The 15,631-nt window shown below is 35.3% G+C and overlaps 1 protein-coding gene across 1 annotated transcript in view; it reads left to right on the top strand.

Annotated features, from left to right (window-relative positions):
• MEI4 (meiotic double-stranded break formation protein 4) overlaps positions 1-15,631 on the top strand; it is a gene marked incomplete at both ends in the record, with an annotated part of 196,140 nt that overhangs the window by 111,934 nt on the left and 68,575 nt on the right. Inside the window, one exon of the mRNA XM_080807143.1 lies at positions 7,955-8,086. Coding sequence (XP_080663269.1) covers positions 7,955-8,086 — 132 coding nt within the window. The remainder of the gene's footprint in view (positions 1-7,954; positions 8,087-15,631) is intronic.

Raw genomic sequence — 15,631 nt, 5'->3', positions numbered from 1 at the left:
GAGTTAGGCATTTGTTTCTTAGATACGACCTTAAAGAAAAAAAAAAATAGACAAACTTTTGTGCTATGATAACATTTAAAAAAAAAAAGGACATTCCACAGAATGGGAGGAGATATTTGCAAATTATATATCTGATATGGGGCCTGTATCTAGACTATATTAAAAAAACTTATAACTCAACAATAAGAAAATAAATAAACTTGCTAAAAATAGCTAAAGAATTTCAATAGATATTTCTGCAAAGAAGATAACCATATAGCCAATGAGCTCATGAAAAGGTACTCAAAATCATTAGTAATTAGGGAAGTACAGATCAGAAGCAGAGTGAGAATCCACCTCATACTCCATAGTAGAATGGCTAAAAGATATAAATAGCAAGTGTTGATGAGGATGTAATGAAAATATGGAAAAACTGCAATCATTGTACATTGCTGGTGGGAATATCAAATAGTACAGTGACTTTAGAAAACTGTCAGTTCCTCAAAAAATTAAACACAGTTTTATAATGTTATTGAGTAATTCCACTCCTTAAATATGTATCCAAGAGAATTAGAAATCTCTATCTACCCAAATACTTGTACATAGCAGCATTATTCTTAATAACCGATAAATGGAAATAACTCAAATGTCCATCAATTGGTGAGTGGATAAACAAAAGTGGTATATCCATACAATGGACTATTATTTAGCCTTTAGAAGGAATGGAGCACTGATACATGTTACAAAATATATGAACTCTGAAGAAATAATTATTCTAAATGAAAGAAGTCAGACACAAATACCACATACAGCATAATATTCTATTATGTGAAACATCCATATAGGCAAATCCATAGAGGAAGAATGTAGATTAGTGGTTTCTAGGGACTGAGGGAATTGGGAATGGAGAACTATTGCTAATGGAATTTCTTTTTGGGGTTCCAGAATTAGATAGTAGTATTGTGTTGATTATATAACTCTGTTAACTATGTAATATGTATCACTCTTTCTGTAGATAGATAGGGCGTGTGGGAGCAAGAGAGAGATTACATTTCTATATATCTATATCTATATCTATGTCTATATCTATATATTCAATGAAGATGCTATTTAAAAATGATCAAGTTGCCAAAGTCATTGCTGGTTGATTGAGGGAGAGCATGCAATCTCTTGAGACTCTCAAAGGAAGCTTAACCTCTGCTTTCCAGATGAATGAAGACAAGACATGGTGAATGATCAATGACTTTGATTTCAGACTTTTTTTTCTTGTCCTTCGTAAGTATTAAGAGCTATAAATCTGTCTCCAAGGACCTCTTTAGCTACATCCCACAAATGTCAGTGTGTTGTATTTTTATGTAGCAGGGTTTAGGTAATCAGTACTCAGTGGAGTGAGTGTCCAGAGGACGTGAAGGCTGCAGAGAGACTGAACCTCCAGGCCACAGGAAAGCCATAAGGAAAATAGCTTCTTGGTGGGAACATTTTGGGCTGCAGGTGAGACACCCTGATGCCTGTAGGAGTCCAGTTGCTAGTGTGGGCAAGAAGACTTCAGGTTGCCAGTTTCTATGTAGAGAGGATCTTGGGAGGGTTATTTCCAGGCCAGGCTAAGCTTGAAAGTTCTTCAAGAGATATGAAGTTCTGGATGGGCAGCTGGGGGCTGAACTCTACCAGATGTCCTCATGCCCATACCATTCACCCACTATGCAATGTCCAGAAACAGAGGAAAACCTCTTTCTCCTACAATGCTCCTTCAGCATCCTCCACTGAGAAACTTCGTTTGTTGCTCATGTAAAGGAGAAATGCTAAAAGAATGCTGTGTATTATGGCAGATCATATTTTGACAGGTGAACTGGGAGCTGAGAGGTAATAAACTGGTAAGTGGATTATGCCTCTGTTTCTTATACTCATTGTCATATGTACCACATCCATATACTAGACAATATTATATGTATTTCTTACTTTAAGCTGTCAAATGTGTTTTAAAGAAACTAAGGGGAAAATATAATTTACCCAGACAGTTACTATTTTTTGATACCCTTCCTTTCTTCCTGAATATTCACATTTCCCATAGTATCATTTACACTAAGCTTGAGAAAAATTGTTTCAACATTTCTTATACTATGGCTTGACTGGTTACATTTTCTTAATTTTACTTTTTTTTTAAAAAAAGATTTTATTTATTTATTTGATAAAGATCACAAGTAGGCAGAGAGGCAGGCAGAGAGAGAGGGAGGAAGCAGGCTCCCTGCTGAGCAGAGACCCTGATGCCACGGGACTCAATCCCAGGACCCTGGGATCATGACCTGAGCCGAAGGCAAAGGTTTAACCCACTGAGCCACCCAGGCGCCCCTTAATTTTACTTTTTATCTGAAAATATTTTTACTTTCTTCTTGAACAGTTTTACTAGATACAGAATGCTGGTTGGTATTTCTTTTCCTTTCAGCAGTGTAAAGATATTAATCCATTCTCTTCTACTTATCATAATTTCTGATGAGAATTCCACAGTTCTTTGAATTATGTTTATTAAATATAAAGTATCATTTTTCTCTGGTTACTCGTAAGTTTGTCTCTTTGTCTTATATTTTCAGGAGTTTGGCTCTGATGTGCCTAGGCATTTTTTTTCATACTTATTGTTTGGAGTTCAGTGAGATTCTGGAATGTGTACATTTATGTCTTTCACTGAATATAAGAAGTTTTCAGCTATTATTTCTTCAAATACTTTCTGCCTATTCTGTCCCATTTCTTCTTCTGGATTCCTATTAATCTTATAATAGACCTTTTTATATTTATATTTTATATTTTTCATATATTTTATATTTAGCTTCTTTAGCACAGAAAGTTTGCTTGAAGAATACTTGAATGGATACTCCAATCTATCTGCTATAGAATACCACTGTCCTTATGCAACATTGTATATTCCTTTTTTCCCTTATTCAAACCTCCCCAAAATACCAATAGCAAAAACAGTGTACTTTGAAGATATAATGTACCAATGCTCTATAGAAACAAAAATCCATAGACTTCTTCTCAAAAGGAGGGATTCAAAGTCTCAGTCATTTCATGTGATGGGATACGACTTTATGTGATAATCATTCCTATGCTAATTCCATCACAGTTCTAGTCTGATTGTTGCAATTCATGAACTAAATTATAAAGTGAGCCACTACCAAAATAACCTACCCCCCACACACAGAAAAATAACCCTTCATGGCCTTCAGTTATAAGTGGTTATAAGCACGATTTGTATTGACTTTCTTTCTCCACTGCCAGTTACATTATCCCATTGTCAATTAGTTGGATTTACCCAGGGTTTCATCCCTAAAGGATATGGCTTTCTAGTGGTCTTGTCTCATGAGTTTGCTATAGTTTTCTATTTACTCAAAAGAGTTGGAGAGTAATACCTGGCAACCTCTGGCTTCCAAATACAACCTTCTCTGCTGCCATTGTGTTTTAAATTCCTGTTTTCCTCAGCCAGAGATCAACTGCTCCAGCCAACACAGGAACCCCCTTTTCGCCGTTGGCAGAGTGGCACAAAACCTCCATATAACCAGGTGGAAATTTCAACCTCTAGTTCATGAAAGTTGTTGACCTCAAACCAGAATCCGATGTCACAAGGGGTGAAGAATACTTTACCAGTGAAACATTAGATGTAATATTGAGAGTTTCTAGTCTCTTTCATACCTTGGTTCCTGAATTCAAATGTTCTGGCTATCAGAGAAAGAACATAATATATTGGTCATAGGCTAAGAACATAAATTTCTTATAACTCAACCACAAAAGGGGTGGTATTCTAGGTGGAACTAATTGCTCAAGCAGTGCTTCTACTTATATTTCCTGCTCGACCACACATTATATATATTATAGCTACTTGATGATGGAGTATTGCTGTGTATACCTGACTTTAGGTAACACTGTTCAAATGAGCAGCTTTGGGCATATAATCACTTGGTATCCCATAATGAGGCAGTCATTTATTCTCTAGTAGGGCCAAATAGTGTTTGTGTGTGTGTGTGTGTGTGTGTGTGTGTGTGTAAAATGATTTAATTGTGTAAAATATATTTATATGGTTATATATACACAAATATATTATTAAATATATATTTATATTTGTTATGTTTATATAAATATATAAATATTAAATATATAATATAGTATATTTATTTGTGTGTATATATATTTGTATATATATTTCTATATATATATTTCTTGCATATATATGTATATGTATATGTATACATACACATATATATGTGTATGTATATATATGCAAGAAAGTTTTGACTTTCTTCCAAAACCAAGGGTTTTTCTTTGTGATTTTCTTATTAGGGTCAACAACAGGCTTCATACAATTACTGATTAGTTCCAAGAACATCAGGTATTATCGGTCTTAAGGTCCAAGTGGCAGAGTTGCCTTTTACTCCACTTTGATCAGCTAGAGCTCTTTATACAACTCTGGGCTCTTCTCAGTGCTTAGACATGATTTACCCAGTATGTGCATCCAAGTGGTAAACTGAAATGAATATATGTTGCCTCAAATATCCATAAATGCCCATCAGGTATTATATATTTTTATTACTGATAGAAAATACATACTAAGGCAACTTGTGTTTCACTTTGGAAGGGGTATTTCAACATTCATCAGATCCAGAATGTCCCAACTGTATCAGGTACCCGAATCCTGGGGTTTACTTTCTTCTAATGTATGTATTTTACTAGGGCCTTTAAAACAATTGCCATATCAGCATGATATCCATACAGTACACCAGCATGATGTCCTGTAGACTATTCCGATGATCCAAATTCAATGAACTAATGACACAGAGCCAGCAAACTGACATGGTCTTAAATAGGCCAGAAGAAGTATAATGATGACCCCTAGGTGAACGCAAACTGCTTCATTTTATCCTTATTGGAATAGTAAAAAAAAAAAATTCCCAGATTAATACCTAACAAATATCAGAAGCAGTGTTGACTGCCAAGAAAGGAACTGCAACTGAAATAGTATCACTGAAGTAGAAACACCCCTAATGAAGTTTGTGGTAATTCACTGCCATTATTCAAGATCTTTCTGTCTTCAACATGGGTCAGATAGCAAATATGTTGGGCATGTGGTAGGAATTTCCACCTTTGCATATTTCAAGACTGAAATGTCAGCACTAGGCTCTGTGAATACTCCAGGGGAATATGTAGATGTAGATCAAAGCACATTTGGTTTGGCTGAGTTTATAGGAATTTGAGGAGGCTGAGTTTATAGGAATGACTTCCTAAACTACTGGGCCATCAAGATCCTACTGCTTCTGCCAGGATTAAGAACTTGCAGGGCGCCTGGGTGGCTCAGTGGGGTGAAGCCTCTGCCTTCAGCTCAGGTCATGATCTCAGGGTCCTGGGATTGAGTCCTGCATCAGGCTCTCTGCTCAGCAGGGTACCTGCTTCCTCCTCCCTCTCTCTGCCTGCCTCTCTGCCTACTTTTGATCTCTGTCAAATAAATTAAAAATTTTAAAAAATTATAAAAAAAAGAACTTGCAAACATAGGGAGCCTCTACACCAGTTACATGATAAGTCTGAACCATGTCACCTCTACCATAATCTGCACCAACAGAACACATGGCCTTTGCCCTGCTTCTCTTCTTCCATAATGCACTTCTAAATCAGGGTCTCAGATGAGTACCTCTGATTAGCAGAACTCAAATAATATCCAAAATTCAAACTTCACAGGAATCTGGGGAAAGTTATTTCTAACTTCCATTCCCTGCAATACAGGAAGATGGGCTAGAGTAGAAAAAGATGGCATGTGTGTTGTTTTCACCACTGTAGACTCTCCTATAACCTTGTAAGCCCTGGTTTCCATGCCAGCCTCTTTCAGAAGTTCCACTCTATTTACAAAAGGGCAAGTGTCAATTAAAATGTAAGGAAGACTAGAAACCATTTTTATAAAAATGTTCACAGAATTTAAATTACCTTAACAGCTATGTACTTAGTCTTTGTTCTCTTATGAACTTCAGTCATACTGGGGAGACTGTAACAATTCCTATCTAGATTATGGAAAAGGTCTTTATGATGAACTTCTCTTTTGAGCAGTGTTCTCTAATAGGATTGTATTAACTCTAGAAAAACAGATTTTATTTTTAGTATTTAACTTTTCAGGGTTCAATAAATTAAACATCTGTAACCTTCAAGCTTTACTATTATCGACCTACATTACATTAACATGTAACAATTACTGAGCACTTCCTGGGTACCTGGCACTATGTTAACCATTTTTACTATCTAACTTCATATACACAACAACTGAAATGGGTGCCATCACAATCATTATTTTGCAGATATGGAAGCTTAGGTATAAAAAGTTAAGTAACTTGCTAGTACAAGTTAATAGGCAGTGGAGCTAGGGTTTGGCTCAGGCAGTGTTAGCATTCCACAGTCCACACTCCACAGACCTAACCCTGTGACTACCCTCATAAATTTATTCTCACTTTCTTTTTTTTTTTTAAAGATTTTATTTATTTATATGACAAAGAGATCACAAGTAGGCAGAGTGGCAAGCAGAGAGTGAGAGGGAAGCAGGCTCCCCGCTGAGCAGAGAGCCTGATGTGGGGCTCAATCCCAGGACCCTGAGATCATGACCTGAGCCAAAGGCAGAGGCTTTAACCCACTGAGCCTCTCAGGCGCCCCTTATTCTCACTTTCTAAAGTAACTTTTATTTTACTGTGAATTTTTTTCTTTATCTCCTAAAGCCTTAAATATTAAGAAAGGAAGTAAACAACTAGAGCATCAGTGAAATAGCCAACAGAATTTTTTTCAGAGTTTAGATAAGGGTATTCTTTTTTTCAGGTACAAACAAAAATGTAAACAATCTGCAAGAAGGTGACACTGGAGAATTACAGAGGGTGTGAGTCCTAGCCAGTTACATTACTGAGAAACAACAATGATAAATAACTCTGATTTCCTATGGTAATAAATTGATGTGGTTTTAGGATTGAGTTGACAAGCTGACTTAGAAAACTATTATTAAGAATGAGTTGTGCATATCCAGATTTATAATAGAAATTTCTGTTGAATTCTATAAGGTGTTCACTATGTTGTCATTGATTAACTTTTAAAGTATATTATTAAAATATCAATTTGAGAACTATCTATGTTAAGTGTTTATCTTAAAGGACACAGGTGACATTTCCTACTTTCATATGGCATTATTTAGCATTGTCATTTAGACATTTTATATACAAAAGCAATTTCTCCTCAATATGATTTTAATCTATAGAACATGACAAGATAGGTGCTATTTCTTTGTTTCAAGGTATTTCTGAAGCTTTCTTTCTCCAAAATATATTAAGGGACATGTTTAATGAAGTTCCAGCTATGAACTTCATTACATCACATATCTTAATGTGATTAATAATCAAATAACCTTTCTCCTAATAATTATATGGGATATAGTTTATTGTCTCCCATTTTTCTTTTACATTTATTTAGTGGTGAGTACTTTCTGCTGCCCCTACAGGAAAATTTAGAGTCCTGCATTTTTTCTTCGCTCTCTAAAGTGCCTCTCTTTTGACTTATAGAGAACAAGGAAGTCCTTCCCACCTGTCTCCAGTGCGGAGGTGGGATTTATAGTGCACCAATATCTATTCCAAAAGACATCTTCAAACTCCATTCTTTCACTACACACACATACACACACACACACACACACACACACACACACTCCTATACTTATATCTAGTGGGAAAGGGCTTAAGAGCCTTATCTTCTTTATTCATTCTGTGTATGGTCCATCACCTAAATAATAATTATTTATTTTGATACTTCAACTAAAACTTCCATTTCAGCACTTTGTCATACCTTTCAAAATATTAACCGCTGTACAAAATTTTATTATTGATGTAGTGATAATTTATCTTAGTCTTAGAAATTGCCCTCTAAATATATTTTGACCTGACTTGATAGAAAATAGAAATTTACTCATTTTTATCTTTAGTTTCAGGTGCAGCATTATGTCTCTCAGAGTCTGGTAACCCTGGGAAGTTGCAGCTTGTTGAGAAAATCTATAATATCTCTGCTTTTATCAGAAGTAAACAGCTTCACTGATGTTTTGGGTACCATCAATCAGGTATATATAACTAAAACTGTAACTCTTACCTATAGTTAATACAGCTATAGACTTTTCTTTCTTTTTCTCCTCTCTCTGCTTCCTGCCGGGTTGATATTTTAGTTATTACCATTTTTTTCCTAGAGTATGTGGATACGATTATAGTCTACTAAAATTTCAAAGATATTTTCAGAAAATCATTTTCAAAATAAATACCATCTTATCATCCTTACATGTATATGTATGCCAGGGGTGCCACTGGCGACAAGGAATTGCTTAGATGAATGGCCTTAAATCTCTCTAATTGGGCAGCATGTTCCTGAAGCAAAACAGTGAGAAAAATGTGCATGGGAGAGGATGCTAAATGTAAAAAAAGCCTCTCACCAATGGTTTTTATTTCTAATTGCTCATGAGAATCATCTGGTGAACTTCTAAATATCCCATTGTGAAGCCATATGCTAGTTCAATTCAATGGAGGTCTCTGGGTTTAAGATGCAGGTATTAGTATTCTTAGAGCTCTTTAGGTATCCCAGTGAGTAGCCAAGTTTGAAAACTCATGCTCTAGGCCCCCTCATCTGTGCAAACTCTCACATCAATGCTGATAAACTTGTCTAAGAGAAGCCATTCCCATATTTTAATGTTGACCTTGGTATATTATGTGTTCACTTTGTCCACTGTTGTAATATTGTTACCATCTCTGTGGTAGAAATAAGCACAATTAAAATCAGAGACAGGAAGAAATGTTTTGGTAAAGAAGAACAAATTTAATTAGAAAAAATATTATGTATGTAATTTCAAATAGCATTTAATCATTACTTATATCTAAGTTTCCTACATTTAACAATATATTCCAAAAATACTGTATAATCTAATTGAAGTCACTGAATGACATGATAAATCATCTAGACAGCAGTTTCTCAAGGGACTCTCAAATGGTAAACTCTTTTAAGTGCTCTGTGAGTTTTTTTTTTAAACTAATTGTTACTGATGTTAATTAAGGAGTAAAAATCCATTTGGGAAACAGTGGAGTGCTAAAATACTTGGTGTTTGTAGGAGCTCCAACATCAAGAAATTGATCAAGGTAGGTTGCAGGTCCCTGAAAGGACTTCATGGAAAAGAAACAACTTAAAAAATATATTTGAAAAGCAGAAGATGACAGAATATAGAGGCATTGGGTGTAATTTTTAAAATACATGCCCAGGGGCACCTGGGTAGCTCAGTCAATTAAATGTATTTCTTTTGGTGTCAGCTAGGTCATGATGTCATGGGTCATGAGATGGAGCCCTGCATGGGGCTCTGTGCTCAGTGGGGAGTCTGCTTGAAGATCCTCTTCCTCTACTCCTCCTCCCACTTGTGTGAGCTTTCTCTTTCTAAAATAAATAAATAAATCATTTTAAAAAATACCTAAAATGGGTGCCCAGCATTCTAAAAAACAAGGTAAGGTCATGGAGTTTAAAAACAGGAAGCAATGTGGGAAATGACTTTGATCAAATCAGATTATTTGTGTAGAAAATAAAGTTCTGACAAAAAAATTTTATTTACATATTCTCATTTAATTTTCATAAATCTCCATGAAGTAGTTGTACTTTTTACCTAGTATATAGATAAAGAAATCAAACCTTAGAGTGGTTAAGCAACCTGACCAAGATTGCAGAAACAACATATTTTAAAGCCATAATTCAAACATAGGTATTTTGATTATAAAATCACTTGAGAATAATAATAAGAAGAACACAACATAACTACTCTTGACAGGTAAGAATGCATTAATATGCTTTACATGAATTTTCCCAATCTAGATGTTAGTATAGTTGTTTAAAGACAAAGACAAGGAAACTATTACTTGGTATTCTTTGAGTAGACAACAACATTCACTCCAGCCATTTTAAGCAGAAAGGATGCATAAGTAGCTGTGGATTGTTGAGAGGGCTAAGGAAAGATACTTCAGGTTGTACTTTTCATGAACTCCTTCCATAATGACAGAGCAGAATTTGGCTACCAGAGGAATTGATGCCTTTATCATTATGACTAGGAAGCTGCCTGCTGAATCAAGGAACTGCTGCTACCATCATAGTTTCCAGAAAACAGTCCTGCCACAACGTACAACAGACAAATGTGTGCCCTGCACTGTACCTGTCTCACCATGTGATTCAGTTTGAACTACAAAGTCTATGTGAGTGCATTTGTTTCTAAACCAACTTTCTACTCATAACCATAGCAGCTAGAGAGTATAGAAAATGTAGTTTAGCAAATGCAGAGGAAGGTGATCAAGATGACAGGATGGGAAGATCCTGAGCTTACCTCCTCCAAAGGACACACAAAGACTACAACTACATATAGAGCAACTCTCTCTGAGAAGAACGTGAGGACTATCAGAACAACTTTAACACAGCTCAAGATATAAAGAAAAAGCCACATCAAGAAGGGTAGGGGCAGAGAGGTATTCTGGTTGGGACCCAAAATCCCCAGAATGGCAACCCGTAAATGAGAGAGATGTAACAGGTGTGGAGGTCCTTCCTGAAGAGTGAGAGAAGCCCACATTGACCACCTCCACCCTTCAAGGATACGCACCAGGAAGGTAAGCCTCCATAATATCTAGCTTTGAAAATCAGTAGAACTTAACTCTAGGATCTTTGAAAATCACTAGGGCTTAGCTTCAGGAGAGCCAGAGGGCTAAAGAAAACTGACATTGTTCTTCACGGCCTGAGCACAATCCCACTCACTCTTGGAGCCAGCACAGAGGCAGCAGTTTTGAAAAGCACCTGGGCCATACATGAAGGAGATTTACTGACTACTTTCAGGGCATGTACTGGAGGGGCAGGGATCTATAGGAACTGCCTCTGGGAACAGAAGTGCTGGCAGGCACAATTTTTCTTATCCTCCCTCAAGCTAGTTAGCCCATGCTCGTTCAGAACATTCTCTATCTACCTTGAAAGCACTGGGTGACCCACCCGAGTGTTCTGTGCCTTCCCTGCTCAAACCCACCTACCCTTCCAGGTGCTCTTCCAAAGTGGTTCCCACCCTGCCGTACATGGTGGACAGTTTTGGCCAGGTCCAGGACTCCCCAAAGCAACTCCTGCCCCAGAGAAGGAGGAAAGAGCCTTACCCACAAGCACATCCACAACAGTTGCCAGCAGGCCTTCCAACCAGCCACCCCGGGGACTAAACTCATTCACCAGCACACCCACAGCAACTGCAGCTGGGACTCTCAGCCAACCACTGGGGACCACACAGAGTCCACACAAGGAACAACCCTGAAGTGCCTAGATCTGATGACCAGGAAGTACTGCATTCCTATGCCCCACAAAATGCCACACAGAAACAAGTGCAGAGTCAGGCAAAATGAGGAAACAGAAGAATATGTTCCAAATGAGAGAACAAGACAAAACCTCAGAAAAAGAACTAAGTAAAATGGAGATAAGCAATCTTCCTGATAAAGAATTCAAAGTAATGGTCATAAAGGTGCTCACTGAACTCAGGAGAAGAATGGATAAATACAATGAGAGCTTCAAAAAAGAGACAGTATAAAAAGGAACCAATCAGAGCTGAAAAAATGCAGTAACTAAAATGAAAAATATACTAGAGGGAATCAACAGCAGATTAGAGGCTGCAAAATAATGGAGGAACAATCCAAAAGACAGTGTAGTGGAAGTCATCCAAACTGAACAACAAAATGAAAAAAGAATTTGAAAAATAAGGATAGGATAAGGAATTTCTGGAATATCATCAAGGGTATAATACTCACATTATAGGGATTTCAGAAGAAAAGAGAGAGAAGAGGCCAGAAAAATTATTTGAAGAAATAATAGCTGAAAACTTCCCAAACCTGTGGAGGGAAACAGATAACCAGATCTAGGAAATATAGAGAGCCCCAGTAAGTATGTAGTCAAAGAGGTCTATTCTAAGATATTAATAATTAAAATGTCAAAAATTAGAACATTAGAACACATTAGAACAGTTGGACTTAACATATACCAAACCTTCCATCCAAAATACATTATTTTCAAGCAACTCATGGAACATTCTCCAGAACAGGTCACATGTTAGGCCACAAAACAACACTTAATAAATTTAAGAAGACTGAAATCATATCAAATATCCTTTTTTTAAATCACAACAGTATAAAACTAGAAATCAATTATAAGAAAAAAAGTTGAAAAACACACATGTGGAGGCTAAACAACATGCTACTAGACAATGTGTCAGTGAAAAAGCTAAGAGGAAATTTAAAAAAATAATTAGAGACAAAAGAAAACGGTAGCACACAATATTCTATAATGTCTGGGACACAAGAAAAGTAATTGTAAGAGACAAGTTCTACAGGCCTACCTCAAGAAACAAAAAAGTCTCAAACAATCTAACTTTATAGATAAAGAAACTAGAAAAAGAACAACAACAAAGAAAAGCCCATAGTAGAAGGAAGGGAAATAATAAAGATAAAAGAAATAAGTGAAATAGATAAATAGATAATAGATATGGATAATAAATCAATAAGTAGATAAATAAACAAAAACCGCAAGAGAAAAGATCAATGAAACTAAGTGCTGGTTTTTCAAAAGCTAAAACTGACAAACCTTAACCCAGATTCATCAAGAAAAAAGAGAGGTCAAGTAAACAAAATCAGAAATAAAAGAGGAGAAATTACAACAAACACCACAGAAATACAAAGGGTTATGAAATAATACACCAATTTACATAAACTAGAAGAAATGACTGAGTTCCTAGACACATATATTCAAAACTAAAATTCTATTTCATGAAGAAATAGAATATCTGAACAGACCGATTGCTAGTAATGAAACAGTGATTCAGGGGAAAAATTCCCAACAAACAAAAGCCTAGGAAGAGTTGGCTTCACAGGTGAATTCTACCAAAAATTTAAAGAAGAATTATTACATAGTCTCAAATGATTACACAAATTGAGAAAGTTAAAGCACTTCTAAACTCATTTTATGAGGCCAGCATTACCTTGATACTAAAACCACAAAGACACTACAAAAATGTAAATTACAGGCCAATATCCCTAATGAGCACAGATGCAAAAATCCTCAAAAAATATGTTAGCAAACCAAACTCAACAATAAATTGGAAGGATCATACTTCATGCCAACTAGAATTCATTTCAGGGTTGTAAGGATAGTTTAACATTCACAAACCAATCAACATGATACACCACATTAACAAAACAAAGTATAAAAATCATGTAATCTGAATAGCTACAGAAAAAGCATTTGGCAAAATTCATCATTTATGATTAAAAACTTTCAACAAAGTGGGTACAGAGGGAATGCATTGCAACCTAATAAAGTCTGTGTATGACAAACCCACAGTGAGCACACTCTAGTAAAAATTTGAAAGCTATTCTTCTAGAATCAGGAACAAGACAAGGATGCCCATTCTCCACCTTTATTCAACATAGTATAGGAAGTCAGAGCTTTAGGAATTAGGCAAGAAAATAAATGAAAGACATTCAAGCTAGATATGAAGAAGTAAAACTGTCACTATTTGCAGATGACATACTTATGTAGAGAAAACCCTAAAGACTCCACCAAAAATCTATTAGATGTAATAAATGAATTCAGTAAAATTGTAGGATATTAAATCAATAAAAAATCTGTTGTTTCTATAATTAATAATGAACTATCAGAGAAATTAAGAAAAAATTTTAAATTACATCAAAAAGAATAAAATACCTAGGAATAAATTTAATGAAGGAAGTAAAAGACCTGTATTCTGAAAACTACAAGACATTGATGAAATAAATTGAACATGACACAATTAAATGGAAAGACATTGTGTTCATAGGTTAAAAGAAATAATATATAATATTATTTGGATATAATAATATTATATCCATATAATGGATATAATATTATATATATATAAATATATAATTATATATAATATTATATATAATAATATATCCATATAATAATATGGATATTACGCAAAGTAATCTATAGATTTAATGGAATCCCTTTCAGAATTCCAATGAATTTTTTTTCACAGAACTAGAATAAATCATCATGAAATTTATATGGAATCACAAAAGACCCCAAATAACCCAAGCAGTCTTGAGAAGGAACAACAGTGGAGGTATCACACTCCCAAATTTTAAACTGTACCAACAAAGCTATAGTAATGAAAATAGTTACAGCACTTGCCTAAAAAGCAACACATATATCAATGGAACAGGATAGAGAGCCCAGAAATAAACCCATACTTATATGATCAATTAATCTACCACAAAGGGGAAAAGAATATACAATGGGAAAAAGACAGTCTCTTCAATAAGTGGTGCTGAGAAAAATGGAGAGCTACATGCAAAATAATGAAACTAGACCACTTTCTTACCATACACAAAAAATAAGCTCAAGTGGTTAAAAATGTAAATGTAAGACCTGAAACAATAAGACTTCTAGAAGAAAATATAGGCAGAAACGCTTTGACATCAGTATGGGTAATTTTCTTTTGGCTATATCTTTTCATGTAAGGTTGACAAAAAAGAAAAAATAAACAATGGGGCCACGTCAAACTACAAAGCTTGTGCATAGTGAAGGAAACCATCAACAAAATGAAAAAACAATCTATTGAGGGAGAAGATACTTGCAAATGATATATTGGCTGAGTTAATATCCAAAATATAGAAAGAACTCCTACAACTCAATAGCAACAACAAAACACTCGATTAAAAAATGGGCAGAGGATCTGAATAGACATTTCTCCGAAGAAGACATATAGATGGCCAACAGCCAGAAGGAAAGATACTCAGCATTACTAATCATCGGGAAAATGCAAATCAAAACCATAATGATATAATACCTCACACTTACCAGAATGGCTGGTATCAATAAGACAAGAAATAATAGGTATTGCTGAGGACGTGAAGAGGGAATCCTCTTGTACTGATGGTGAGAATAAAAATTGGTCCAGCCACTATGGATAACAGTACAAAGCTTCATCAGAGAAGTAATAATATAATTGCCATATATCATCCAGCAGTTTCACTTCTGGGTATTTATTTGAAGAAAATGAAAACACTAATTTGAAAAGATATATGTACTCCTATGTTCATTGCAGCATTATTTACAATAGCCAAAATATGAAAGCAACCTAGGTGTCTGGGATAAATGAATTGATAAAGAAGATATGGTATGCACACACATATACACAGAATGGAATATTACTTAGCGTTAAAAAAGAATGAAGTCTTGCTACTTGTGACAACAGGGAGGTCCTAGATGTGAAATCAATGAGACAGAAAGAGACATATAAGTATGATTTAACTTATATACGGAATCTAGAAAAACAAAACAAATGAACAAACAAAAGAGAAACAGCCTCCTAGATACAAAGAACAAACTGATGATTACCAGAATGAAGTGGGATGAGAGGATGGGCAAAATAGGTGAAGGGGATTAAGAGGTACAAACAAACAGTTATAAAAGTGATAGGAATGTAAAGTACATCCCAGGGCATATAGTCAGTAATACTATATAATTTTGTATTGTAATAGATGGTAACTAGACCTATCATGGTGATCATTCCTAATGTATAAAAATATCA

Source organism: Martes martes, assembly GCF_963455335.1.
Source record: "Martes martes genome assembly, chromosome: 6".
Lineage (NCBI taxonomy): Eukaryota > Metazoa > Chordata > Mammalia > Carnivora > Mustelidae > Martes > Martes martes.
The sequence above is the reverse complement of the archived record's forward strand: the minus strand, read 5'-3'. Positions and strand labels throughout refer to the sequence as shown.